Raw genomic sequence first — 27,643 nt, forward strand, 5'->3', positions numbered from 1 at the left:
CCAGAGCTGAGGTGGTCCACCAGCCAGGCTGTCGAGGGTCCTGCTCAGTGGGTGGCAAGGGGGCTCAGTTCCATGAAGGGGCTCAGTTCCAGGAGGGGCTATGTTCATCTCCTTTCTGCTGCAGCATTAGCATCACGACCTCTTGCTACCCTCTTCCCTCCATCTGCGTTCGCGACCCCGTGAGCGACTGGTTCGAGAGCCTGGCGCAGTGTCTGCACTGGAATGTGCGGAAGAAGCAGGCCCACTTCCCTGAGGACGAGGAGGACGCGGACGAGGAGGGTGGGGAGGAGCGAGCGGGGAGCTAGGCCGGTGCCCTGTCTGTGCTCTGTGAACATCACAGGCCCTGCACCACTTGTCTCTGGCCAGAGGAAGGGCCTGCAGTCTGCCTTGTGTCGACCAGATCAGTTGTTTTTAACGTTTTAAATCTGACTTTTCTGCATTTCTAAGCAAGCCAGTGAGCAGGCCACACAAGCTCTGAATCAGCCCAGGCACACCCACCAGGCAAGCAGTCAGAGCCCAGTCCAGTTGGGGATTGCTGAGCTGGGTGGTGGGCTCCTTGTGATTCCTTGTCAGCAAACTTCCACAAATCAGTCTGTTGAAATTGAGAGGGGATCAGAATGAACGGGTCTATCCTACAGTCTTGAAAATAAATATGTCTCACGGCCAAAAATCTCCCTTCAGCGTCACAACGTCCCTGAAAGCCACTGTGGGGAGTTTGTGCCGAGAGCCGCTCCCCAGCTCGGCGTTCATCCTGAATCTGCCGGGCCTCCTGCCTCGGTCCCCAGGCCTGGTCTCCTCCCTGCTTCCGGTGATGCCGTGGCAGGCAGGGGTTGGACCACACACATTCCTCGGGAAGCAGGGGCGTGCCTCCCCACCCTGGAAGGTGTTTTCAATCCTGTGTCTACTTTTTAGAGATTCTTTTAAACTTTTCTGAGAGTGCTTACGTACAGATTTTCTTGTACACACTGTGAGATTTCTGCGGGAGGGCTTGTGCTGTGAAGTGGGACCATTCTGTGCTGCCCAAGTGGCCATCTAGAGAGCTGGGTGGCTCTGCTCAGAGGGTCTGGCACTTGGTGGGCCGGGAAGGCACTGCTGCTGCTCTGGCTTCTCCCAAGGGGCCTGGCTTTGAGGGCACGTCTGTCATTCCAGCCCCTATGCCTCTATTGCTGGCTGACCGGCCGCCTGGGGCTGGGCCTGCATGGAGTCTGGTGAGGGTTGTGGTCAGTGGGCCTCTGGTTACTGGTGCCTAATGGGCGACCTGGTTTTGAGTAACCATATTCTTTCTGAGCTGCATTTTCAACTGTGAAATTGGCCAGAAAGGATGGAGGGCCTGTACGTTCTCGAACTCACTTCTGGAGGGCCAGGGGCCAGGAGGTTGAGCTCTGCCCATCTGGACCAGGGCTGGCCCTGCAGCCTCAGCACCGTGGCCACTGTTCACATGTCTGTTGAGTGCTGTCCACCCACGTGGCTGTCTGGGCAGCTCAGCCAGTGCTGGGATGGAGATGGGCTCCTACCCTCTGCCCACAAGCTCCAGCACAGAGGGTGGCCCACCAGGCCTCCCACAGGCTGAGGGGGCGACACCCCCAGCTTTAGCTCCAGAAGAGTGGTCAGAACGCAGGTCACACATTCAGACAACAGAGCAGGTGCAGACCAAGTCCTGCAGAACGAGGGGGAATGACCTAGGAAACTTTGGGTTTTTGAAGTAAATTCTTAATGTTTCATATTGTTAATATCTTGAAATTTGTTAAATGTTGAAAGCCTTATTACTATTTTCAGATTCTTTCAATAAACAGACTTGTTTAAAAATTGGGGTTTAGCAAAAACTTTATTTGGTTCTTTGTAACCAACACCAAAACACGGAGGGGTGGGTGGGCCTGGGGAGTCCAGATGCACTGAGGCTACCCCTGGCACACTTGTAGGGTGTGGGGGGGGGTCATACTCCAGCAGCACCTCACCCGTCACGTCCTGGGGACAGGCTTCTGGGCCTGTCCTGCCGGAGGAGCCCAAGCTTTGGGCCATGGGTGCCCCATGGAGGCCAGTGGGCGCATGGTCCCCTCTCTGGTTCTGGGCCTCCCCCTCTTGGGCCTGGGCTTAGGCAGGGCCAGGCTTTGCCAGGAGCCTGAGCAGGTACTTTGGACACAGACACAGCCTTGTGGGCTGGAGCCTGGGAGCTGTGACAGGTACTTTATGGGCACTGCTGCGAGGCTAGCATAGGACAGGTGCAGTGGTTGCCCCAGCAGCGGAGCAGCCCAGGGCCTGCTCATTCTGGTCAGAGGCATGTGTGTGCGGTTGCCTCCCTGGTTCCCTTCGCATCCAGGCACACGTGGGAGCATGACCCCATCCTGCCTGGGAGTCTCAATGGCTGTGAGGCCTCTGCTATCTCCTCTGTAGTGGGGCTTGGTGGCCAGCATATCTGCCTGGAAGCCATTGTGTCCGTGGGCAATGGGGTGGGCATGCTGTCAGAGCCCAAGTTTCTGTGGACTTAGCTGAGCATGCACAGACCCCAGGCTGGGCCCTGCTGCTCCGGGAGCAGAGGATCTACTTGAGGGCAGGAGTCAGCCCACTGGCCGGGGTTTTTGGACTGCAGGTGCAGGCTCTGTTGGCACAGGCACCACCTGCAGGGTCACCATTCTTGTCTAAGGCTGTTGATCTCTCAACCTTGACCTTTCAGGCTTTGTGGAGCACATGGAAGGGGGTGGGGAACTGGAGGCACAGAGGCCGCAGGATAGGAGGGCATTTCTTTGGGCTCAGGCCTTTGGTCCCTCAGAGATCCCAACTGTCAGGATGGTGGCCTTTCCTGGCCTGTTGGACCTCCTCCCAGGCCTCAGTGCTGGGCACCCATCCAGCCGATCTCCCTTCTCTCTCAGATCAGGCTCCATGTCCAGCAGTTCCTGCCCCGGGGCAGCCTGGGCCAGGGCTGTCCTGCTGAGGTTCCCACACCTGGGAGCCACTGGCTAGAAGGACACTGGAAGTCTGCCAGAGTGCCAACTGGGAGGGGGAGCTGCTGTAGAGATGGAGCCCTGTGGGGGTCGGGGGCCTGTCAGAGGAGCCCAGAGAAGTTGGGAAGGGGGTGTTAGGGACAGGGGTGGGGGTACTTGAGTCACCACATCAGGGAATCGGCCACTGCTGGCACATTTCACCCCAGAAGGGCCAGGCTGGAGCTTGGGCTGTGTCCAAACCAGGAAACACCAGAGTATTTGGTGGAAGAGGTGAGGTCAGGGTGGGCGAGGCCAAGGAGGAAGGAGCCGACAGAGGACACTCAGGGCTGGTCTGGGCACCCTATGGGGAGGGCCTCTCGCCCCCAGAAGCTCCGGACAGGCAGCCTTGGGGACATATGCACAGCCTGACCTCAGTTAGACTTCCTGGGAGCTCGGTTAGGCCCCTGGGTCCCCAGGACACTCCTGGACGCTGATCTGAAGCCGCAAGGGGGCCACCTGCAGCCCTGGGGTCCGGTGGGCAACTTTCAGATGTCCCCTCCCACCCCCATGGAGTTCAGAGGCTGAGTCCCAGGGTCAGGCCAAGGTGGGGACTGGGGGGGTCAGCCAGGGCAGCGGTCATGCCACTGGGTGTGTAGAAAGGGTACCCAAAGGGCAGCCAAAGTGGTGCTGCCCCTGTTTCCCCACCTGCCAGTCAGGACGAGCCAGAGGCCCTAGCGGCTGTGGCTACAGCTGCCCCCACCTCCACATGCAAGGCACAGTGCCCATACTAGACAGAAACCTGGCTCCCCAGGCGCAACTGGCTGAGGTGATGGCCAGGATGGCAGGTGAGTGGACCCACAGGACCAGGGGCAGCATCCAGAAGGGCTGCTTGGCCATCCCGAGGGAGCGTCCCAGAGCCTAAAAGGAAATACCCAGGAAGGTACCGGAAGCCCCAACTCCCTACAGCCAAGGGACCTGGGGTGGCCAGGGGCCCAGCTCAGGCCCAGGCAGACCCCAGTGGGCTCATCTGATGGTGGGGCTCCCCGTCCAGGCCCTACCCGCTAGCTGGGTCTGAAGGCCCACACGCTTGGCATTGTACTTAAGATCTGTGAAATCCTTTCCCAGGGGACCACGTCCTAGGATACCCCCACCCTCAGACACCTAGAACAGGCTCAGATCCCAATGCCTTGGGTGCCCAAGGGCCACCTGTCCCTGGTCTGAGCCTCTGCCCCCTTCTGCCCTGGCAGCTCTGGTGACCCCTCACTACTGACCACTCCACTTGCCCTCCTCCAGAATGTCTAATTAGGGGAGGCCAGCAGAGGTGCCCAGAAGCACCCCAAGGTGTGGTGAGGCCTAACAAATGTGGATGGTGTGCAACACAGAGACACCTTGAGGCCTAATGTGCAGTGATCAAAAATGGCCCTGGAGGGGCTGTGGTCAGGATGGGAGTCCTGGAAGCTACATCATGTGGGTCAGTGCTGGCAGTGGGTCTGGAGGTTGGAGGTGGGGGGCCCATACCCATTCTCCCACCCATGGATCATGATCCGGTTCTCAGGACCCTGTGGGCTCCTGAGACCGGTCCACATCTGCTGCTATCTCATGTTTCCCTGGAAACATGGGCTCCTCTGGGCCCACCTGACTGTAGCCATCACTTCAGACCAAGATACGGATGTAGGTCAAGCCTGTGAGAGGGGGCAGGGGACCAGCTTGGCAGTGGGGAAGGACTGAGAGGGCCCAGCAGACACCAGCATGCCATGGGGGATGCGGGGGAAGGGGCTGTGCCAGATGTTTCAAGGATCGAGGCCAGGGCAGGGGGGTCAGCTAGGGCTCCTTCATAAGAACAACTTCCTAACAGGTATTGTATCTAACTTGCAAATAAGCAAACAGGCTGAAACGGCCATATTTGAAGCTGACAAGGGTGTGAAGAATTCTGGTCAGTCTACTGTCTTTTACCCCAAACTCCACTTCTTGAGTAAGTTGAAACTCCAGCAAACATTGGTAAAACCACTCAGATCCTTGCTGTGGCTTCTCTGATACTGGAAGTCACACAAAGACCTTCACAGGCAGCAAAGCCACGTCTCCTGCAAACATTTAGAGAATTATCTGAAAATTAATCAAGGGACACCTCAACTAAAATGGAGTTGGGAGGCGACAAGGTGGAAGTCCTCAGGCATGTACCCCCAGTGTCCACACAGAACCAGAGAGGAGGGGAGTCCCAGCACCTGTGGCCAGAACAGCCATCTCACCGCCACCACCCGGCAGATCTCCCTGCCTGGCAACGGCTCAGCCAATGAGAAGCCACCTTATTTAAACTCCAATGTTTCCTCTAATGGACTTCTTGTTTATAACAACTTCCCTTCCTCCTTTATAAAAGAATGTTCTCTCTGCTTTACCAGACTTGCATGTAGTTATCACAGTTGCATGTCCTGAGTTATAATTCTTTGCTGCTGCCAAACAAACCTGAAAGAAAGTGGAAGTCGCTCAGTTGTGTCCGACTCTTTGCAACCCCATGGACTATACAGTCCATGGAATTCTCCAGGCCAGAATACTGGAGTGGGTAGCCTTTCCCTTCTCCAGGGGATCTTCCCAACCCAGGGTTCGAACCTAGGTCTCCCACATTGCAGGTGGATCCTTTAACAGCTGAGCCACAAGGGAAACAAACGTGACTTTCTGTTAAAATAACTGGCTGTTTTTTTGCTTTGTTTTAGGTGAACAATCATTAACAGGACAAAGAAAAGGGGGCAGGATACAAACTCTGGAAGTGTGACCATGGAGCAAAGACTCCAGCAATGGTCGAAGGCCTGGGTAACACTGTCCTCTGTGCTGGAGTGGCCAGCCCAAGAGGGGAAGGTGACTTGGCACTCCAACATCATTTCAGAATTGTTAAAATGAACTGTCTCAGATAAAATGTAAGAAAGACTCGGCTATAAAGTTTTTGCTACTTTTCATACAATTGCTTTTGAAATTATTTGACTACAAGTAACTCACTGACCAGCAACAACCAGTGCTGCTGGGCAGTCATCAAGCATCTCAGAGTTGTGTGCAAAGTAGGAAAATCTACCCTATAAACTTTGTTCAGTGTCCTGAATACTCACTTTTAGGGATGGTGAAGGTGTCATATTCTGCTCCGAGATACAGATGTTAAGAGAACTCCACTTTTGCTTCTTTTTTGCATTTTAGGCCCAGGCCCCTGACCAACCCCTGGGGTGTCCAGGCCCTTCCTCCAGTCATACCTTCTGGAGGATCCCAAGGAAAACCCTTCCCCTGCACCTCGTGGCCCAAACCCTGCCTGTAGACGCCAGAGGTAGGCAGATACCACCATCCATTAACTGACCCTCTGGCCAAGATCTAAAGGAGAAACTATTAATTTTAAAACAATATGAAGCTAAATATATGAAAGTCTGACAAGAAGAATAGGCCTTGGACTTCCCTAGTGGTACAGCGGATAATAATCCACCTGCCAATGCTGGGGCACGTGTTTGATCCCCGGTCCGGACAGATTCTGCATGCCACAGAGCAACTAAAAACCGTGCACCCAACTACTGGAGCCCATGCTCCTGGCCCATGCGTGCTCCGCAACAAGAAAAGCCACCACGATGAGAAGCCCACGCATTGCAACAGAGTAGCCCCTGCTCGCCACAACTACAGAAAGCCCCCGGACAGCAACACGTACCCAGTGCAACCGAAATAAATACTTTTTTTTAAGTAGGCCTTAAGAAGAGCCCATTAGAAACTTCTCTGGCGGCTGACCAAGACACCAAACTTCCAACGCTGACGGCATGGGTTCAAAAACTAGGTCCCACATGCGGAAACTAACACCCAGGACAGACAAATAAAAATAAATATTAAAATGAAGAGGAAGAAGAGCCCATTAGCAGTAACCTCGCTCCTAAAAATTACCTTTAAAAGTAAGTGGAGAGAAGTCCTTGGCAGTCCAGTGGCTAGGACTCCTAGCTTTCACTGCAAGAGCCTGGGTTCAATCCCTGTTCGGGAACTAAGATCCCACAAGCAGTGTGGCACGACTAAAAATAAACTTTTTTTTTTTTGCTAAAAATTAATAATGTAAGCCAGGAGGAAAACCGGGCCAGGAAGATGCTGCGCGTGGTGCCAGGGATGGGTGGGGGTAGGGGCGCGTACGCAGGCAAGACAGTCCCACTGAAGCCCCTCAGAGACTTGGGCCAAGGCCACGCCCCCTGGTGGAACTCCCCAAACTCAGCCAACCAGCGTCCTCGTGAGGGGCGTGGCCTTGGATTCTAGCTGCCCCTAGAGCACCTCCGTTGCTGGCTTCCTCAGCTAGGACAGTCCCTTTGTCTTTCCTCTTCTACGGGAGGCTCCTTGAGCCTGAAATTTCTGTCTCTTGAAACCAAAACTCAGAGCCAGCTTATAGGTCGGCTCCTCCACGAACTTGCCGCTCCCTGGGTCGCGGTGGTACGGCCTGGAAGTTATCAAGGGGAGGGCGGTTCCCAGAAGCATCACCCCTGACTGGGCTGAATTGGTACGGCCCGGAGGATACCAAGGGGACGACCGTGAGAGGGTGCCGTTATCCAGAAGCACCTGCCCCGCTGGCCGAGATGGTACGGCCCGGGACGTGCCAAAAGAACAACCGCGAGGGGGCGCCATCACCCAGCAGCACCACACCAGCCTGGGCCGAGGTGCTACAACGCAGAGGGGACCAAGGCCGCGGGGGCCGCCATCGCCCAGCTGCACCACCCTCGCCTGGGCCACGCATTACGGCCCGGAGAGTACCAAGGCCGCGGGGGCCGCCATCGCCCAGCTGCACCACCTCCACCTGGGCTGATGAGGTACGGCCCGAAGGGTGCCAAGGGGATGACCACGGGGGTCGCCATTGCTCAACAGCACTATCCCCACGTGGGCTGATGTGGTACGGCCCAGGGGGGTCCCAAGGGGACGACCACGGCGGGAATCGCCCAGCAGAGCGTCCCCGCTCCCAGCACCCAAGCGGCAGCTGAGAAGCCCAGACCCTCAGGACACTGCGGAACAACTCCCGGGGGATGGGTCACGCGGGACGGCTAGGAGCCGCGGCGGACTTCAGACGCGTCACTTCCGGCGCTTGGCTTCCGGGCCAGTAGCGGCTTCTCTCCGCCTTCGGCCCCGCCCCGTCGCCCGCCGGGACCTGCGGGTTTTCTCCGGGTCCGCCCACCCAGCCCGACCCGCAGCCTTCGGCTCCTTGAGCCGGGGTCACCGGGATGAGGGCGGGTCGCTGTGTGGAGTAGGGGGCGACGAGGCCCTAGATGACCGCTCCGTCCGTTCCGGCGCGCCGGGTCCCCGCCCGGCTGCGGGGCCGGGCCCACGTCCCTGAGGCTGCGGGACCCGCTCGGCATCTACCCGGGGGCTCCTTGGTGGGTGAAGGGCTGAATAAAGTTGGCGGGGCGGGTCACCTCCGGGGGTCGCCCTTTGAGTCCGTGCCGACCCCCCGCTTCCCCTGGCAACTCGGCCAACCCCGGACATTGGCACGCGCGCCTGGGCGTCTGAGGCCGCCCGGGGGTGGGAGGGAACCGTCCCTAGAGCTTTCACGCCGGCTCCGCTCCTGCAGCGTCCACCACGTGGGCCCCAGCCACGCCTTACAGGCGTCCAGGTGGACCTTAGGCCTCCGAGGCCGGCGCCACGTTCCCGCTCCAAATCTGCCCGCGGCGGGCGGGGCACAGATGGGGCGGGAGCTGGGAGTCCTCGGGGCCCGCAGCGCCTGGATACCTGGGGGTACTGTCAGAGGCGGAGGTGGGGACACAGGGTCGGGGCCCTTGTGTTTTAACACCCACCCCCCCACCGATGCGCCCCGAGGTGGGCACGGCCCTGAAGCAGCAGGTGCAGCCGCTCCTGAAAGAACCGGGTGGTGCTGTGTCCACTTCAGGCACAGTCGCCGGCAGCAAATTCATTGCAGTTGGTGTCTTCGCAGGATTAAAAAAAAACTGGAAATTATATAATGACTGACGTCCTGCCAGGCGCCGGTCCTAGCGAACGGTTATTTTGTAAATTGGGTTGGGAAACTCCCAGTCAGGCCCAGAGCTAAGACTTCATTGTAGTTCTCAGCCTACTTTCTGTACGGGGTTTATAGGGCTTGCAGTGCCGCCCCCTCCTCCCTCAGCGCTCACGCTCTGAAGCCTTGAAAAACCTTGCTCACCCGCCGCTGCTGTTTAAAAAAAAAAAACAAAACAAAACTATTTAGAAGCAGACTTTGTTTAATGGCTTAAAGTTCTTTGTTTTTCAGTAGAGTGCAATGTTCTTTACCCAAAATCCTTTAACTTGCAAGTAACATTTTAAAGCAGAATGAAATAATACTAAACTGCCTGAAAAGGAACATTAAGAGAGGGAACAGGAAAAGTTTTTACATTAAAGAAATTATTTTTGTCTTAAAATTGAAGTATAGTTGATTTACAGTGTTCGTTGCTGGTGTATGGTAAAGTGATTCAGTTGTACATACATAACATTCTTTGTCATTCTTTTCCATTCCATCATAGGTTATAATAAGATACTGGCTATGGTTCCCTGTTTTATATATAGTAGGTCTTGTTAAAAAATCAATTTTCAATGCAAATAAATTAGAAATTGGAGAGAATGCAAAAAAAAAACCTGAAGGATCTGAGATTCTGCCTCTGAGAGTTGACCACAGTTGTTACCTTGGCCTGTGTTCTTCTGAACCGTTGGTACTTTTTAAACCTGAACACAATGTACAGAGAGCCTGTAACTCTGACTCTGCTCTCATTTTCTCTATGACAAATATATTTTTGTCACAACTGGTAGGGCTACAGCGTCCCATTATGTGACAGAGTTGGTTACAGTTTTTTTAATCTGCCACTTAGCCAGTGTCAGCTTCTCAGTCTTAAAAACAAAGCTTTTGAACATCTTTGTATGTACAAGCCTGGGCCTTTCTTGGATTATTTCTTTAGGATAAAGCCCTAGAGGTGGAATTTCTGAATTAAGAGTATGAAATTTGTAGACTTTCACTGTATTTTATCTAAACTGCCCTGTTGACAATGTGAACCGACCTAGATTTCCTCACCAGGTGTTTGAGAGCATCCTGAGTTGCTTGTTGTAGAACAGAAGACTCTTGACCTCTGACTATGGGCCTCAGAATTCAGGGTTCTGCAAAACTGGATGGGAAAGTTGACAACTTCCTGTCAGTAACTTCCACCCCGAGCTTCCCTTCAGTGGTTAATGTGCCCCAGTGGTCCTGGCCGCCCACGTTTCAGAACCAGGCAGCCTCCCCAGGGTCTAGAGCCCCTGTTGCAGGGTTGGTGGAGGCTGGGAGGGTCTCAGTGCCTGCATGTGATGAAAGCATCATGTGTGTGCTTTTTGCAACGTGATGCTGGTTTGCTTTCAGTGCCCCGTCTGGACCTTGTCCTGCGGAGGCTTTGGACAGGAGCACAGTGGAGTCAACCCTCACCTCATAGGCTGCTGGCTCTGAGCTGAGCGGAAGAGGCTACATTACAGTTCTTGTCATTTGTGCTATAAGCCCAGAGGGCAGTAATTCAGACCTGTGTCACCAGAGGCCTGGAGGTGGGGGACCCCACAAGCCCTGCGCTCAGCCTGGTCCACCCCATCTCCAGGCCGCCCTGGGTGAGGTCAGTTTTCATCGTTACCAGGTTGGGCTGCTGATCTTTGGCTTTTCACAGGATAAAAACTGCCTCTCGTGAAGGTGCCTTGAGTCACAGAGACTGAGAAAGAAGACGGCGGTCAGAGCCAGGGAGGGCAGCTGGGGTCCCAGTGGGCCTGGCTGAGCTGGACCTGCTGGGTTCTAGGTCGCTGCCCCCAGCCTCCATGCGCAATGCCAGCACAGCCACTGAGGGGCTTCACTGCACCTGGGAGCAGGCCTTCTGCACAGGACTGCCGCTCTGGCCAGTGACCAGCGGTAAGTGCTATGTGCCCGCCTGCTATCTGACCAAGAGGACCTGGCTGACCATCACCTGTGGGTGCCACCAGGCGTTTCTCACTCCTCGCGGTGGATAGTTGCCACTCCTGGTGGTGGTGACCAGCAGTCTCTCCCTGGGCACTCCTGCTGGACATCTCTGGGGGACCCTCAAAGATGGAGGTTCTGGTTTGTAGGATGTGCAGGTATGTCCCTCTCAGCGTGGTGCCCAGTCCTCTCCCAGTTCTGGTACCAGCCCCTCACTGTAGCTGTGTTCAGGCCTCTGGATCCGCACCTCACAGCAGCTCTGGGTGTTGTCAGACCTGATGGCTTTTGGCAGTAGGGGTGGCTGGTGTGTCTATCTCCCTGACCATGGATGAGGTCAGCACCTTTGGTCAGCGACCTCCAAGGTAACACCTGTGACCCTGCCTCCTGGTGTTCTCACCTTCTATAGCCCCCTTCCTTGAGGGTGGGCTTTTCATGAGCGCTGTCCAGCAAATGCTAAGGGGCCAAGGTTCCAAGAAGACTTGGCCTCCGTGGGCGCTGGCTCTCAGCCACCAGCCCTGATGCACGCAGCCCTGCGGAGGGTCTTCCCCTCACAGCTGCTGGAGCTGCATGTGTGGGCTTGGAGGTGAGACCCCAGCCCCTTCCGCCATCATGCTGGTCGACCGCCTGGACCACAGAATCTGTGGGGTCACGAGTGCGCTGTCGCTCTGAGCCTCCAGCTGGGTATGTGTTGTCCAGAGGTGCAGAGCTGACGGCTCCTCTCGTGTTCATTGGGCGTGTGGACATCGTCTCCCTCCTGGCGTGTTACCCACGTTTCCTGTTGATTGTAGGTATCCATCCTTTCTCCCTGTCGTGTTGTCATGACCCCTCCAGGTGTCACTTGTCATTTAGCATGTTTAGTGTGCTGATGTTACATCATGATGCACTGTGAAAGCACGGGAGCTCTTCCTTTAGCAACCTCATCTGATTTGTTATATTTGTGGGTCATGCTTTGGGGGATTGGTTTAAGATGCTCTTTTCTGGGCATTCCCTGTGGTCCAGTGTGGGATTTGGCATTTTCACTGCCAGGCCTGCATTCAGTCCCTGGTGAGGGAACTAAGGTGCCACAGGCTGTGCAGCACAGCCCAAAAAAACGGTACTCTTTTCTTACCCCAGGATCAGGAAGATACTCCGTACGATTTCTTCTAAGTGTGAGGTTTCACACAGTTGCATTCCACAGCCCAGCTGCCCAGGTTCAACCCTGGTCAGAAGCTGTGCCTCACACGGTGACAGCATGCCTCCCCAGGATTGTTGGGAAGAGCCATGGAGTCATCATGTGTGCCCTGCTGGGTCAGACCCTGCCTGGTTCCTGGGAAGTGCCCTGTGGATGTTGTGAATTGTTAGCACATGTCTGGAGCTCTGAGGCTGGGATCCAGTCTGTCTTTACTGGCATGGATGACAGTCGTCCTGGTGTCAGGGAGCCGAGGCCACCTTCTCCCGGAAGCCGCAGCCCGCTCTGTCTTGGGTTTGGGTTCTGCCAGTGCACAGACCCTGGGCTCCGCATCCCAGCTTGTTTACGTGTCTCTGCACCAGTGCAGCACGTGGCCTGATGCAAGTGTCCAGGGGGCAGCCCCCCTTCTTCAGGGGAGTCTCCTTCCCTTTTCCCCTTTGCGCCTCCATCATGCTCTTTGTAGTTGCCCAGTAAGACTGAACATCCTGTCACTGCTGAACTGTCACCAGCTTCCAGCCTCTGCTGGTGGGTCTCGCCCAGGGCTGCAGCCAGGGGCCTGGTGGCACATCTAGTCACGTCAGTCATGTCACCCTGTACCTGAAGGAACAGCTTTCCTCATTTGTTGATCCTGGTGGTCATCTGTGTGCTGGCCCTTTGCTGTTATTTACTTTCTCTCAATCCGCCTGGATTTCGCTGGCGGGCACCCCTCATGCTGGCCTCGTGCCATCCAGGAGCCCACCCTCCTCCCGGCCCAGCTGTGGCCCCAGCCCTGAACTCAGCCGTCTCTGCGAGGAGGCTGATTTGGTTCAGCAGAGCAGAGGTTTGGAAACCAGCTCTGCCCCTGCTGCGGAGGCATCCCTGTTCCAGGCCTCCGTGTGGGCAGAGTCGCACGTGGACGTGGAAGCAGGCACACTGTGGCCCCCTCCTTCTGCACAGCCCACTCCCTTGTCTGCCCCTCCTTAAGTGCTCCCACCAGACTTGCCCAGGTCTCGTCTGGAGCCTGCGCTTGACCTCAGCACCCATGCACAGGCTCACCAGTCACTTCCTCCCCTTCGCTCCTCAGTGGGCTGAAGTTGTTCCTCTGAGTTGTGCTTGGTTTAGGTATTTCTGTCTGTATTGCGCATTAGAGATTTTGTTTCTAGAAGTGTTATTGATGTGGGCATTTTGTTTTTTAAGCACGTGGAGCGTGGACCTGGTTCCCAAGGGCATAAGTGTTTTGAAAGTGCTGGCATTGGCGGGATCCAGGGCATGGTTGCTGTGAGGATCTGCACTCTGGCCTGGAGCTCGGTCCTCTGCCGTCCAGCCTCCTCTGCTCGGCTTTCTTTCAAGACCCTCACGCTCTTACCGTCAGAGTTGTGCTCATGGCAGGGAAACTGCAGCGGCACCAGGTTCAGTGTGGTGGATCAGGATGCATGGTGTCTGTCTCATCCCTGGGGATTCCACTTTGGTGGCTCCACGGTGGGGCAACCGCTCGTTTCTCTGGGGAGTAAAGTTGTGATGGGCTCTGGTTGCTGGTTAACGCCCTGCCAGGAGATAGTTGAGGCCACCATGGGGTCGTGGACGTTTCTTCTCTAGCTTTTCCATTTTTTCATCCCACTGATTTGTTCCTGACAGTTTCTTGTCTGTCCGCAGGACTGCGTCCTGCCTTCTGTCCCTCCTTGAATTTGCATCTGTCTCTCCTTGAGTTTCCGGGAGGTAACTCCTCCCCTACCGTCAGGGTGATTGCTGATCTTTGATCTTCACCCAGGAAGGTCCTCAGACTGAGTTGGAATCAGTTCTCCAGGGCACCCGACCCCTCCCTCTGGTGCTGGGCCCCGATTGGGCCGCTTTAGCGCCTACAGACTGTGTTCAGAGGCAGGATCCTGGTCAGTGTGGTCCCTGCTGTCTGCTGCCTGACCCCTCGTGCTCCTTGTGTGCTGCTGGGGGTGCTTGGAGCGCCCACGTCCAGGCCTGCCTGAATCGAGCTCCTAGGAGCCTGGTGCCCTGGGTGAGGTTTCTGTCTCTCCTGCCCTGGTCTTTGTTTCCAGGGGACCCTCTTCTGGTAACTTTTAGAGCAGCACCTCCCACTTTTCGATGGGCACTTGGCCCCCTCCATGTCCTCCTTGGCTTAGGTGCCAGGGCACTGAAGGGTGACCAGAAGTCCAGGGCTGCCCATGGAGGTGCAGCTCCCGCATGGTATTGTCTGGAGGGAATGGGGCACAGGCCAGGAAGAGGAGGGAGGACGGGGTGTTAGTGGAGATCTGACCCCGGCAGTGCCAGAGGGGTCGAAGGGCTTGTGCGTCTTGTGGGGAAGTGGAGCCCACAGGAGGGCCGGGTGCATCCGTCCTGGTCTGGTGTGCGTCGGGACAGCTGTGGTGTCCCCAAGGTCAGTGTGCATGTAGAGGCTTGGGTACCCTGCGAGCCCAAGCGTTGCTGAGCTTGTGGAGTGACTGAGGACACTGTGTGGACACTGGGAGCCAGGGGCAGCTTAGCCAGGAGCCCTGGCCTGGGTGAGAGTCAGAGGTCACGAGTCCACCTGGACTCAGAGGTCCAGAGTCCATCGGAGGTCATGAGTCCATCACAAGCCTGAGCAGAACTGGGCCTGGGGCGGTAAGGGTAGAGGAGCCAGCCCTTTTGGTGGGTGGCACAGCAAGCTGAATACCTGATGCCTCTTCTACATACACCTAGCAGTTAGGTGGAAACATGATGGGTATCCCCCAAACGCCAGCATCTGAGGGACCAGGACGTTGCTGGCCAGCTTGGCTGCTTGGGGGCGGGGGGATGGGCAGGGGGCTGGGACTTCCTGTTTGGTGTCACAGCAGCCAGGCCTCCTGTGCTGGTGGTCGTCACTGGGACACTGTTTATAGCCCAAACTGGGAATTTCCTCGAAGTCCAGTGATTAGGACTCTGCTCTCATTGCTGGGGCTCGAGTTTAATCCCTGGTTGGGGAACTAATATCCCATAAGTTGTGTGGCACAGTGGGGAAAAAAGCCAAAACTTGAAGAACCCACCCACCAGCACACATGAGAGGCTGGGTCTGACTGTGTGTGGTCTTAGGGCTGAGGGAGGCCTCTCTGGAGAAACCAAGAGGTGTGAGTCTGTGGAGGAAACAGTGTGTTTTCCTGGCCGCAAGACAGAGGCAGCCCCCTGCCCGTCTGCAGGCTGGCCCTCAGGTTCAAGAGGAGTCTCCTCCTCCCAGCGTCTGTGCTCAGAAACTGCCCCCTCAGGCTGGAGGCGGCTGACCACTGAAGGATGGGGACTGTACTGTCAGGTCCTGGGTGATGAACTGTTGGACCGTGAAAGATGGTACAAAGGAGGAATGGAAGGTCAAGGGAACAGGCCGGTTTGGTCAGCCCTCCCACCAAGGACAGCTCAAAACTCTGGATGAAACATCAAGGGGTGGGGGAGGGTACTGTGCGCTGGAGAGCCAGCTGGGTGGGAGGGAGCTCAGGGCAGCCCCTTGTGGTCCTGGTGGGTGGAGAGAGATGCAGAGCACTGGAGACAGCTTCTGAGGTGGGGGCAGGGGGCGGTGAAGACACAGGCCTCGCCGAGCTGAGGGAAAGGCCAAGGGAGGAGGGCAGCTGGAGGAGGCCAGATCACCAGGTGCTTTAGAAAAGTTTGGGTGGGACTTCCTGGAGGGTCAGGTGTGTGGGGAGGGAAGGGAGGCTAGGCTGGTGTAGGCTGTGGTCTCAGTGGGGCGCCTGCTCTTGCTCCTTTGGGGCTCCTGGATGCGTGGCCGACTGTGGTCCTGAGTTTGTGCTTTAAGTTACTGTAAGGGGGTGATTGAACCTGGCAGGACCTTGGCCGCTCACAACAACCTCGTCCCGTCCTTTCCGTCAGCTCCAGCCCACGCCCTGCCCGGTGTCACCATGGCTGCCACTTCTGTCCCTGGGTCCCTGACCCGAGCCCTCTGCCACCCCTGAGATGTCGGCATCTGCGAAGCCCCCAGCCCTGGGGGAGCTGGACCCGGGCCCTGGCGAGAAGCCTGGGGGACGGCCGCTCCTGGCCTGGGCCCCCGTGTTCAGCCACCGGAGTGAGAAGATCGCGTTGGGCCAGAGCGATGGCAGCCCCGAGGAGCAGGTGCTCACAGTCACCGTCACAGAGACTACCGTCATCGAGGCAGACTTGGGCGTGTGGGGCGCCCGCGCCCTGACCTACCTCACGCTCTGGTTCTTCTTTAGCTTCTGCACCCTGTTTCTCAACAAGTACATCCTGTCCCTGCTGGAAGGGGAACCCAGCATGCTAGGTACCCGCCTTGGCTAGTGGGGACGGAGCCCCGGGGAACCCCTCTGTTCACTAGGTACCTGCCCGGGCTGGGGGGGGACGGAGCCCTGGGGAACCCCTCTGCTCACGGGTCTTGTCTCCTCCTCCAGGGGCTGTGCAGATGCTCTCAACCACGCTTATTGGCTGTGTTAAAATATTCGTTCCCTGCTGTTTGTATCAGCACAAAACTCGGCTTTCTTACCCACCCAATTTCATCATGACGATGCTGTTCGTGGGCCTGATGAGGTAAGCCCACTGACATTTCAGGTTGGGTGTCTGAATTATTTGTTTTTGTGAAACCTCTTCCCCCAGCTGGCTGGCTATTAGCATCAGGTGATCCTGGGAGTGGGGAGCAGGGTGGGGCAGACCCTCCAGGCTGACTCCTGAGGGAGGGAATGCACTGATTTGTGAGGCTTTTGATTGTCTTAGGTTTGCAACAGTGGTGTTGGGTCTAGTCAGCCTGAAAAATGTGGCGGTGTCCTTTGCTGAGACCGTGAAGAGCTCAGCTCCCATCTTCACTGTGATCCTGTCGCGGACGGTCCTGGGGGAGCACACTGGTGAGCAGCCCCCCACGCCCGGCCTCATCGCGCCTCTGTGTCCCTCCAAGGCTCAGCAGATGGGACTCAATCACAGATCTCTAAGCTGGGCCGGGGCAGGCACTGTCCAGCTGCACACACGTCCCTGACTCTCCTGCCAGCCTGTAGGGGGTGGGGTCCTGTGATGAGCAGACTCATCACATGACTTATGTTTGCCCTGGGGGCAGGAGTGCTGCTCAGAGAGGGAGCTGAGTTGGCTTCAATTAGGAAATGACCAGAAGGTAAAACCAGGCAGCACCCGGCACCCTGGGGAGGAGGTGGTAGGGAGAAGGCACAGCTGGGCACCTCGCAGATCGGGCCCCTGGAGCCAGGCCAGCGTGCAGGTGATGGTAAAGCAGAGTCGGATCAAAGTGTGACCGCAGTTGCTGCAATCCCACACAGCAGGAAACAGCCTGACCGCACTGGTGCCTTCACCCACAGGGGCTTCCAGTGCCTTAGGGACGCCAGGCCACAGCGAAGGCACTGTCTGGCTGGAACAGTTAGGAAATCTTGATAAAATGCAATTTGTTGGGGAGAATGACTGAGGTACCCAGACTTGTGGGGCCAAGGTGTGGAGTTCCCAGAGGGGTGACCCCCGAAGGCACCCCAGCAGAGCCGCCTCATGGGTCCTGGCAACGGGCACAGCCCCAGCAGAGCCCTGAGCCCACCACCGCCCACCGCGCAGGCGTCTGCCTCCTTGGTGGCCTCCCAGCCACAGTCCCACGTGTGGTCCACGCCCAGCAGACAGCTCCTTCCGTGGTGACACTCAAGGCCTCACAGGCCCATGGATTTGCTGTGTGGACAGCACTGTCCTGGGCGGGGTAGTGGTCACAGTCTCAGGAGGTTACCAGATTGTCTGAGGGCTGCACTTCTGCTCTGTTTTGCTAAGCGTGAAAGGCTTGTCCCTTCGTCTGCTTTGAATTTCAAGATAAATGAAATGCCATGTCTGAAATCCAAGTAGAGGCATGGGAGGTGGGGGGACTGGAGGCCCTGTGCCCACTGACAAAGTTTTCTGTTGTCCCGAAAGGACTTTCTACCTTGTTGTCAAGACTGTTGGTTATGAAGGCAGGAGGGCTGGACGCCCTGAGGTGTGGGGCCTCCTTCCTCCCCTAGCCTTCCCTGGAGACCACCCTTCACCCTTTGTTTCACAAGTGAGAGCTTGGCGACTGTGGGGTGGGGTGCAAAAATCGGGGCTTGGAGCTGGCAACTCTGGTGTGGAGCCCTCTGCGCCACGTGCCTGGCCGGGGTAGGTGACACAGGCATGTGCTATTTTTTCCCTCCAGTGAGAAGTAAGCGAGCAGAACACCCCTGGGGGGCAGCTGGGTCCACTGGGGGGCACTGCAGCCCAGCCATGTGCTCTCCCTCTGCAGGGCTACTGGTCAACCTTTCCCTCATCCCGGTCATGGGTGGCCTGGCACTGTGCACAGCCACCGAGATGAGCTTCAACTTCCTGGGGTTCTCAGCCGCCTTGTCCACCAACATCATGGACTGGTGAGTCTGCAGGGTGGGAGCTGGGCACGTGAGGCCCACTGCTGGAGTGCAGGCACCAGGCCCGATGGCTGACAGCTGCACGCAGCCTGCTCTTGCGCGTCGCCGTCTCTGAGGGGAGAAGGGAGGCGGCAGCGGCACTTATGTCTAAGCTTGTGTCATTGCTGGTACTTCCAGAGAGACCAGAGGGTCTCCGAGTGGTGCATGAGTAAAGAGAGAAACCACCTTTCATTCCATCTGACACTTGCTGTGTTTCCTTCAGCCTCTTCTCTGCCTCTCTAGTTCCCAGAAACATAGCCCAGCTCAGTCCCAGTTTGCATCTCACCTGTAACTCCAGCACAGGATGGTCTCAGAAGCCTCCTCACTCACCGGCAGATGCTTCAGACCTCCTGGCCGCTGTCCTGCAGGGACTGTCCTTGCACGAGTCCCGCCAGGTTTCCCGCTGGCCTGCAGTGTCAGCCCTAGAGGAGGCGGGCCTGTGAGTGTCTTCCCCCAGCCTCACTTTGGTTCAAGTCCCCTTGGCCAGAGCTGGGGGCAGTGTTGGTGGTCTGGAAGCGGACACTGTCCTGTCTCCTCTCAGCCACCACTGGCCTTCCCAGCCAGGAGTTCTATCCCTGTTTCCCTGGGTCTTCCTGTGCTCATACTGTCTGTCCTGTGGCTGCGGCTGATTTGTGGGAGCTCTGGGTGCCAAGAGGGGCTCTGTGCAGAGCTGGGTAACCCCAGGCATGCCCTCCACCTCTGAGACCTCAGCTTACCCACCTCTGAAAGGGGCAGCTCGGCCTGGCTCATGGATGCCCCACGTGTACCTGTTTCCAGAGGACAAGGCACTTCGAATGAGGTGGTCTCTGAGCTCACATAATCTCTTCTCTTCTTTCTTCTAGTTTGCAGAATGTTTTCTCCAAAAAACTCCTCAGTGGGGACAAATACAGATTCTCGTAAGTGTCACTGCCCCACAGAGACCAGAGCGCGCTGGACCCCAGCCCCAACCCTCGCAGAGAGCCCTGGACCCCAGCCCCAACACTCCCAGACCACCCTGGACCCCAGCCCCAACCCTCCCAGAGCTCCCTGTGCCCTAGCCCTGACCCTTCCATTTCCCTGGTGCCTTTAAAAGAACCTTGTTGAAACTGGGGAGAAAAACCTACCTGTTTCCAGTTGCCCTTGGGCAGGGATGCTGTCACTGTCCTGTAGCAGGGGAGAAGAGGGTAGCAAGGCTGGGGGTAGGGTAGGTAGGCCGGGGTGAGGCTGGAGGGGTTGGGAGGCTCAGACGCCTGCCCTGTCCTGCAGGGCTGCAGAGCTGCAGTTCTACACTAGCACAGCGGCCGTGGCTATGCTCGTCCCAGCCTGGATCTTCTTCATGGTGAGTCCCACCATCACAGTCACCTTCAAGGGGGTGAGCCTGGCACTGTGTGGCTGCCACGCGCTTGAGGGGGCCTGACCGATGCAAACCCAAGCAGGTCCTGTGCCTGTGAGGGCTGGGCTGCAGCCCCAGTTCTGGAAACTTTGGCAGAAGGGTGTTAGGCACACTCTTGTGTTGTTGCCTTTTGGCCACACCTCATGGCCTGCAGGATCTTCGTTCCCCAACCCTGGGCACAGCAGTGGAAGAGCTGAGTCCCAACCACCAGGCCAACTGGTGGCCACTCCAACTGGTGGCCAACTGCAGGGAACTCCTGCAGTTGTTTCTTATTTCTTCTCTTACTTAAAAACATTGTGACCACCATAGAATAAGTCACAGGACAGAAACATGTAAAACAGAGGGTCTCTCCCCAGCCGCTCACACGCCCCCTCCTAGTGGAGCTGCTCCCTCTGTGTGTTTGTATGGCCACAAAGCTGCATACATGTGTCGTGAGTCCCATAGGAGCGCAGGTGTGCGTCTGCGTGGCCCTGTCTTCTCAGCACGGTGGCGCTGGGCTGTCCAGTCCAAGCTCTGCCCTGACCCACCAGACGCAGTGGTCTGGCCCTGCCTCTGCCCTGTACACGCAGCACATGACAGGGAGTTCCGTATGTCATGTCTTTCGTGGGTGAGGATGTTTCTCTGGGTTGTGTCCTTGGATTGGAATGGTTGAGAAAAAGAACATGCGTATCTAAACTTACTCTGGTATGATAAATACCTATTAAATTTACCATTCTGGCCGTTTTCTAGTGTACGTCAGGTACGTTGTTCACATCGTTGTGTGACCATCACCCCAGTTTTTTCATCGTCTCAAACTGAAGCTCTGACCCATTAAATGCTAACTCCTCACACCACCCCACCCCACCGGGTGGAGGGGGCAAGACTTACCCTACCCCCCAGAGTTCCAGCTGGGCCTGAGAGTTAAACTGACTTAGATCAACAGGAGGCAAGCACATAGGTTCATTTAATATGAGCTTCATGTGATGCCAGAGCAAATGAAGCCCCAAACAAGTGGCAGAACCTCAGTGCTTCCACGTCAGGGTGAATGAGAAGGTGACTGTGGGCAAATGACTGAGACACTGGGGCGGCTGAAGGGGGACGAGAGGGATGATGACAAGGCCCCTGAATCCCCTCTCCTCCTGGTTGCAGGGAAGGGGCAGCTCCCATGTGGGGTTTGTCTCCTGCTTCTGGGAAGGAAAAGAGAGGTCAGAGCACCCTTCTGGCACCTGCTGTTTTCTCAGTGCTTTGAGCTCAAAAATAATCCTTATGCCGAAGAGACAAACGTTGGGGGAGGGGTTCTGAATTTGGTTACCCTCTCCCCCACCCCCGGTTCCCACCCTCCTACCTTGTGTCTCTGTGACTCTGACTCCTCCAGGGACCTCACAGAAGTGGAATCACATCAGATTTGTCCTCTTGCATCTAGTTCATTTCACTCAACTTCATGTCATAAGGTCCGTCCACGGTGGAGCAGGTGTCAGGACCTCTTCCCTGTTTAAGGCTGAATAGACAGACGTATGGCTGGACCACATTTTGTTTACCCATCTTCCAATGGTGGACATTTGGGTTGCTTCCACTTTTAGGCTGTTATGAGTAATGTTGTTCTGAATGTGAGTGTGTAAGTACTTTTTCAAGACCCTGCTATCTGTTCTTCAGGGTACAGACCACAAGGGGAGTCCTGGCTCACATGGGCAGTTGTGTGTGTAATTTTTTGAAGGTTGACTAGTCTGTTTTCCCACGGCAGTCGCACCATTGTGCATTCCTACCTCCAGTACTCAGGGTCCAACTTCCCTGTCCTCGCCAGTGCTTGTTGTTTTCTGGTTTTTGTTTTTTGATGGCAGCCATCCCAATGAGTGGGAGCAGGTACCTCACTGTAGTTTTTTTTCCCGAGGCTTTTTATTTGTTTGTTTTGGCTGCACTGGGTCTTCATTGCTATGCTTGGGCATCTCACTGTGGTGGCTTCTCTGGTTGCGGAGCACAGGCCCTGGAGTGCTGGCTCATCTGTGGCACACGGGCATGGTCGCGACATCGCATGCGGGATCTTCGTTCCCTGGCTGGGACGGAGCCCGCGTCCCATGCGTTGTAAATTCTAAACCACTGGACCACCAGGGAAGCCCCCTTGGTGTAGTTTTGATTTGTTCTTCCCTGATGGTCAGTGATGTTGGGCATCTTGTCACGTGCTTAGAGGCTGTGTGTGTTTCGTGTGTAAAGTTTTGATCATTGCCGTCCACGTGCTGCCCCAGAGTCCTCTGCAGTGTCATTCCCTTTACCCAGACCCTGGGGCACAGATGCCACCAGAGTTCCCCCAGGGGCCACACAGCAGCCATCCCTCTGGCTCTGGTGCAGGACCTGCCGGTGATCGGGAGGAGTGGGAGGAGCTTCCGCTACAGCCAGGACGTGGTGCTGCTGCTGTTGGCAGATGGCGTGCTGTTCCACCTGCAGAGCGTCACGGCCTACGCCCTCATGGGGAGGATCTCCCCTGTGACCTTCAGGTAAGGACAGGAGATGAGGTGCATCTGGGTCACGTGTAGAGGGGAACGCTTGCCACTTGATGTTTTTATCAGAGGGCTCTGTGATTGTGGGTCACAGTGTAGTGATTGCTGTGCCCAGTGGTCATAATTACTTGGCCATTCTGTATTGGTGCCATTTGAAACATGAATAGGAAAGCCTGTGAAATAGATTTTTAGGGGGATTCCCCACTGGGAATCTGTGCACAGAAGAGAGTTCCTTTCAGTGTTGTGAGGTACTTCTCCCCAGAACAGCACTGTCCGGGGAATCTCCTGGGATGATAGAGGGTGGGAGCCCCTGGCCATGTGTGGATCCTGAGCACCTAGAACTGGCAGAGTGCTGAGGAGTCGAAGTCTGTTTTTCTGACTTTAATCAGCTCGCACTCAGCAGCCCCACTGACTCCCTGCTGGGAACTCAGCACCAAGCTCGGGTTTCATGAGCTTCTTCCCTAACTGGACAGCCTTAGTGCTGATTTGATACCAGAGGGGTTTTGGTAACAGAAAGGAAGGAGCCCAGGTCACCAGCAAGCCTGAAAACCCACCCAGTGATTGTCCTTGGATTTGGCTGTCATATTGTTGTGGAAACTTTTTAGCAGCCCTTTGTCCTTTAACTTCAGAACAGTCACGGGAGAGCAGGATTGTCCGCAGATCTGAGGGCCTCAGGGGCCTCGCGCTGCTCTCAGACCTGGCAGCCTCTTCCCACATCCTGGGAGAGGGGCCTGCAGGGCTGTCAGGGCCGCCTGGGTGCCACGTCCCCTGACTCAAGTGGTCAGTATGTTTTATGAGTCTGTTTCCTGTATGACAACAGGAATTATTTCCAAATATCCCTGAAACTTTCTTTTCAGGGGTTGTTAGTGACGGTCCATATAAAGACAGGAAACTGGTTCTTTTTAAGGGAAATAGCTTATGGCAGAAAAATACAAAAGTTAACTTTAAATTATCCATAATGGCAGCCCAGGAGACAAACCCTTGTGGTCATTGCATCCTCACGAGGTCCCAGCAGTGAGCAAGCAGCATGGTGTCATTTCCAGACAGCTTTCCTAAGGGAGCACTTCCCACTCTGTGGAGAGTAGGCCGCAGTGTTGGGGGTGAAAGCTGTAATGCCTACAGTTCACTTAGAAATATTTCCATCAAAGAAAGGACAAAGTAAGGCACAAGACTGAGCCTGAAGATGCCACCCAGCTCTGTTGTCCCTCTTCTCTGTGATCTCTGTTCTAGTAGGTAGGACCCCAACACAAAGCGGGGTTAGCGGAGGTGCCTATGGCCCCCGCTGACCTCCCTGCTCTCCTGCAGCGTCGCCAGCACTGTAAAGCATGCCCTGTCCATCTGGCTCAGCGTCATCGTTTTCGGTAACAAAGTCACCAGCCTGTCAGCTGTGGGTACCGTGCTGGTCACAGCTGGCGTCCTGCTCTACAATAAGGCCAAGCAACAGCAGCGCGAGGCCATGCAGAGCCTGGCCTCGGCCACCACCCAGCCCCCGGATGGCAGCTCTGAGCTGCTGCTCCCCCAGGACCCCCGGCCACACCACTGAATCCCAAAGCCATGGGGGCACCACACCACCCCCTCTTCGCTGACGGGGGAACCCCTTTGCCTCTCTCTCCCTGTGGACAGCGGGTGTGGGACCACCTGGCTCTACAGGTCACAGTCATTGTGGGAGGCAAGGTGGGCAGCCTTTTCCGCTTTTTTCTGGGGCTGTCAGTCAGAACTGGCAGGAACTTGAATTGGGTTGGAGAACACAGCTGCCACTGAGCCATGGCTGAGCCCCCTGACAACCTCCTCCTGGCAGCCTCTGCGCACCCCAGCATCTGGGCCAGGCCCCAACTCCTCTGTGAGTGATGACCACTTGGGAAGCTGGAGCTGTGTCCAGGTTCCAGCGGGCACCCCCTCACTTGGAGCCAGTGTGGGGTACCGGCTCCTTCATGCCAGCCATCAGCAGCTGCTGGAGTCCACCCTGCTCCTTGGCCATTGGGGATCTGCTGGGCTTGGCCAAGCTGAGGCCCCCAGGGCCAGGGCGTGGAGGCCACTGCAGTGGGCATAGTGGCATGGGACAGATGGGGTGAGAACCTGGGGTTCCCTGCTCCTGAGGACAGGATGTCTATCTCCTCTACCCAAGGCAGAGCTGTCGCATCAGTACCACTTAGGGAAGGTGGGCTGCCCCTCCCCACATCTGCTATGCTGAGCCTCCCACCTCCAGAGTGTCCTGTCCCTTGTGGGCAGCCAGGTTGCGCCCCCCCCACCTCAACACCCAGACCCAGATGTGGTTTCCGGCCTGAAAGCTACAGGTAGATGACCACAAGGCAAGGCGGGGCTGTGTCCCTTCTGTTCCCATACTCGTAGGTTAGAGGCAGGCTCTTCTAAAGGGGCTCCAGGAGCCCGTTTCCACCCAGCCAGTCTCGAGCCTCCTGGTCTCACTGACAAGGGTGTTATGATTTCCCCCTTGTGAATGATGAACAGGACGAATGTGGAGTGTTTACACTTTTGTCATGCTGCATTTTAAATGACAGTGTAAGTTTTAAAAGGAAACACAGGTACAGATGGCTTCTGGAATGCATGGACTGTGCTGGGTAAACCAGAGTCAGACCCACGGCCCAGCCCGGCCCTCCTGCCCCAGGGCAGACAGCCAGCCAGCCAGGTGTTTAAGGCTCCACCTCTCTCTTTACTCCTCGCCCCACATCCTGTTGGAACTTCTGGTCAGGGTGGAGCCCCCCTCCCACCTACCAGACTGGAGCTCTGGGATTTGTCAGGCACAGCCCAACTCAGGGGCCGCGGGCTGGCCACCTGCCCGTCTCTAGCCGGCCTGTGGGATGGAGCGACCCGAGGGCACAAGTGGCCCACGAGTCTCGGGAACAGTCCCTGCTGTCCAGGCCCTGGCGCCTTAATTGCTTCTCTGGTTTTCTGGTTGGCTTCTCAACTGGAAAATATAAACCAGCCCTTCCTGGAGAGCAAGTCTCTTAGAAACAAAGAGCAATAAGTGCATCTCATTAAGTTCTGCCGACTTTGAAAGTCTGTCGTGATGAGGGATTAAAAATGGGGCCTTTTAACTACAAACAACCTTTTATGAAGCTGACCTCCTTGCTCAGAGGTCAGCAGGTCACACGCAGCTTCCCTGTACAGGGTAGCAGGTGTCTTTCCCAGGTTTCCCCCCTTTCCTCTTTTTCTGCTTACCCTTAAACAAAGCTAAAGAGGATGCTGGGGCAGTGGCTGGGGCAGCGCATTGCTCTGTGAGGACCAGAGGGAAAGCACCACTTCTGGGGGGCTCTTGCCTCTGCCCTCAGACTGGGGCCACAACACCTGCAGCTGCCGGCGAGACATGAAGAAGGGGAGCATGTGTGTCGCCAGCTGCAGACTGTCATCTGAGAGTGAGCAGGTGCCAGCTGCTTGTGTCTGAGTGTTGTTAGGGGCCTCTTTTGATTTTCCAGATTTGGGGACCAGAAAAGATTTTCCTAAATTATTAGTAAATGAGGCAGTTTCTAGCAAAGCTGCTTTTGGGGCATCCCCTCATCCCCAGCAGGGAGTCCGGGGCCTGGCACCCACAGGACACATGCTGTGGCTGTATTCCGTCCATTGACTGCCCAAAGTCGTCCACATGGTGGGCGTTTCTGGGAGGAGAGTCAAACCCCACAGCCTGCGTGGGCGTTTGCTTAATAACTGTACAGACATGTTTTTTAATTAACTTTGTCTAGTAGTTTTCTAGTATGTTCCTTTCACTGCACCGTCGCAGGCCAGCTTGTACCAACGCCAACACTAGGTCCATTTCCTCTGGGTCCATGGTCGTTGTCCGTGTCTTTGTAATCAAACTCATGAACCAGGCTTCCAACTCTGGTCATCTGCTTGCTTACGTCAATACTTAGAGATCTCTGGCTTTCAAGGAAATTTCCACTGTTGAGTGGCATGAAAGGCTTTTTTAAAAAAAAAAATTCTGATAGTCATAACTTCCTGCATATTAGCATTAAAATCATCTGCCTTGGAAAGCTGAGAATACTCTTGCATAATCCAAAATGTGTCTTTAATTTGTAAGTTACACAATAAAAATGTGCTGCACGAAGAGTAAGCCACGTGGAACCGCGCTAGCCGCAGGCCCTTGAAATGCTTGCCCCAAACCGAGGGACTTTGCCTCCCGTGTGGCACTGACTGTCCTGTGGATGGTCATATATAGACAGGTCAGCAGAGACCACAAAAAATGCAACACGACTTTCTACATCTGTCCAGGGGATGTGCTTCCTGAGGCCTGGAAGTATTTTCACTATTTACCTAGGTTGGAAAAATTAAACAAGGATGCTATTACAGGTAGAGACCCTCTTCTGTTTGCCTGTGACCAATGTTGTAGTAAGGGCTCTGTTCTTTTCCAGAATATGTTCTTGCCCTGGTTGGGACCTTTTCATTTTCCTAGCTTATAATAAGAACGCTCCTGCTTCCCTGATGAGTCGGCCTGTTTCTCTCTCCTGAAGAGCAAAGAGCAGCCAGGTGGTTGTGCTGACCATCACTTGGCTTGCTCACCCTGATGCTCTGGCTATAAAACCTTCCAGTTTTCTCTCTCTGTAGTATTTCCTCCTCTTCTCTGGAGGGCTTGGATGCTGCCATTGCATCCTTGCCTAGATGTCCAGACTGACTTGGAAACTGTTCTAATTGGCAAAGTCTTTTTTTCTTGCTTTTAACTTGAGGGAAACTGGCATTCAGTTGATGTGCTATTTCTAGACTGTAGATGTGTGAGTTGAGTCTGAACCCACCCAGGGAGTATTGTGAACCCACCATTGCAGAGGGTCACAGTGAGGGTGACTTTCCCATACTGAAAAACTTGAAAATTATATGAATAAATTGTCTATATCAGAACCAAATTATACTTGCTTTACACCAAAAAAAAAACAACAACTGTGGAGAACTAAAAGTACATTACTCAAAATTTTAGTGTTTATTTCACCTATTCCAGTATTTATGCAATTAGATCAATTTTTCCTAGAAAAATGGTGGTTACATAATCTAGTGAGTCACTGTGTATTCTGCTATGGTAATACATCAATGCTGTATAATTAATCCTGTGGATGCCTACTGGTTACTCTGTCCAAATTAAGCTACCATGGTAGCAACTATCTAGGACTCTTGGTCTGCAAAAGTAAAATAAATGTTCAGTGTGTACTTTGCTTTCTCCTTTGTGTAAGACTCAAGTGTTTGGGCTACTGAAATGAACATGGGTGGGTTCTTACTGCCTTCATCTGTTTTTTGAAGGTTTTTCCTGTTACCAAAAACTAAGGAAGCAAAACAAGAGCTTGGGCACAGAAAAAACATTTCTTTCCAGAAGAGAAAGAATTTCACTTCCACACACCCTCTTTGGGCCCTAATTTCTTGTCAGATTTTTCTACATTTTCCACTTCTGGCCAGGTAGTAAACTGGAGGTGACGTTAAGTGGTAAAGAATTCGCTTCCCAAAGTAGGAGATTCAAGAGAGGAAG

The 27,643-nt window shown here is 55.3% G+C and overlaps 2 protein-coding genes and 1 long non-coding RNA gene across 13 annotated transcripts in view; 2 read left to right on the forward strand and 1 right to left on the reverse strand.

Annotated features, from left to right (window-relative positions):
* The window catches only part of NADK (NAD kinase), a 25,407-nt gene extending 17,686 nt beyond the window's left edge, over window positions 1-7,721 (forward strand). For 4 of the 6 annotated variants that reach the window (XM_005217071.4, XM_024976193.2, XM_024976194.2 and 1 more), the window contains exon 12: window positions 125-1,808. In XM_005217071.4, the coding sequence (XP_005217128.1) occupies window positions 125-305 (181 nt within the window). In that variant the 3' untranslated portion in view covers window positions 306-1,808. 6 annotated transcript variants of the gene reach the window in all.
* On the reverse strand, window positions 431-6,659 carry LOC104974460 (uncharacterized). Its single transcript, XR_009490870.1, has 2 exons — window positions 6,614-6,659; window positions 431-5,378 (listed from the first exon to the last, which is right to left on the reverse strand). It is a non-coding gene; the product is annotated as an uncharacterized lncRNA (long non-coding RNA).
* Window positions 7,540-27,340, forward strand: SLC35E2B (solute carrier family 35 member E2B). Of its 6 annotated transcripts, none has more exons than XM_005217097.5 (10): window positions 7,540-8,278; window positions 10,550-10,785; window positions 15,818-16,223; window positions 16,351-16,486; window positions 16,670-16,797; window positions 18,186-18,306; window positions 19,185-19,238; window positions 19,588-19,660; window positions 22,037-22,182; window positions 23,491-27,340. In XM_005217097.5, exons 3-10 carry the CDS (start codon window positions 15,902-15,904, stop codon window positions 23,726-23,728), a joined length of 1,218 nt encoding a protein of 405 aa, XP_005217154.1. In that variant the 5' UTR covers window positions 7,540-8,278; window positions 10,550-10,785; window positions 15,818-15,901; the 3' UTR covers window positions 23,729-27,340. The 6 variants fall into 6 exon arrangements, with proteins under 6 accessions (XP_005217154.1, XP_024832032.1, XP_024832033.1 ...); XM_024976264.2 differs by having other exon boundaries at window positions 7,540-7,720; XM_024976265.2 differs by lacking the exon at window positions 10,550-10,785 and having other exon boundaries at window positions 7,540-7,720.
* The last annotated feature ends 303 nt before the right edge of the window (window positions 27,341-27,643 follow it).

Source organism: Bos taurus, chromosome 16 (genome assembly GCF_002263795.3).
Source record: "Bos taurus isolate L1 Dominette 01449 registration number 42190680 breed Hereford chromosome 16, ARS-UCD2.0, whole genome shotgun sequence".
Classification (NCBI taxonomy): domain Eukaryota; kingdom Metazoa; phylum Chordata; class Mammalia; order Artiodactyla; family Bovidae; genus Bos; species Bos taurus.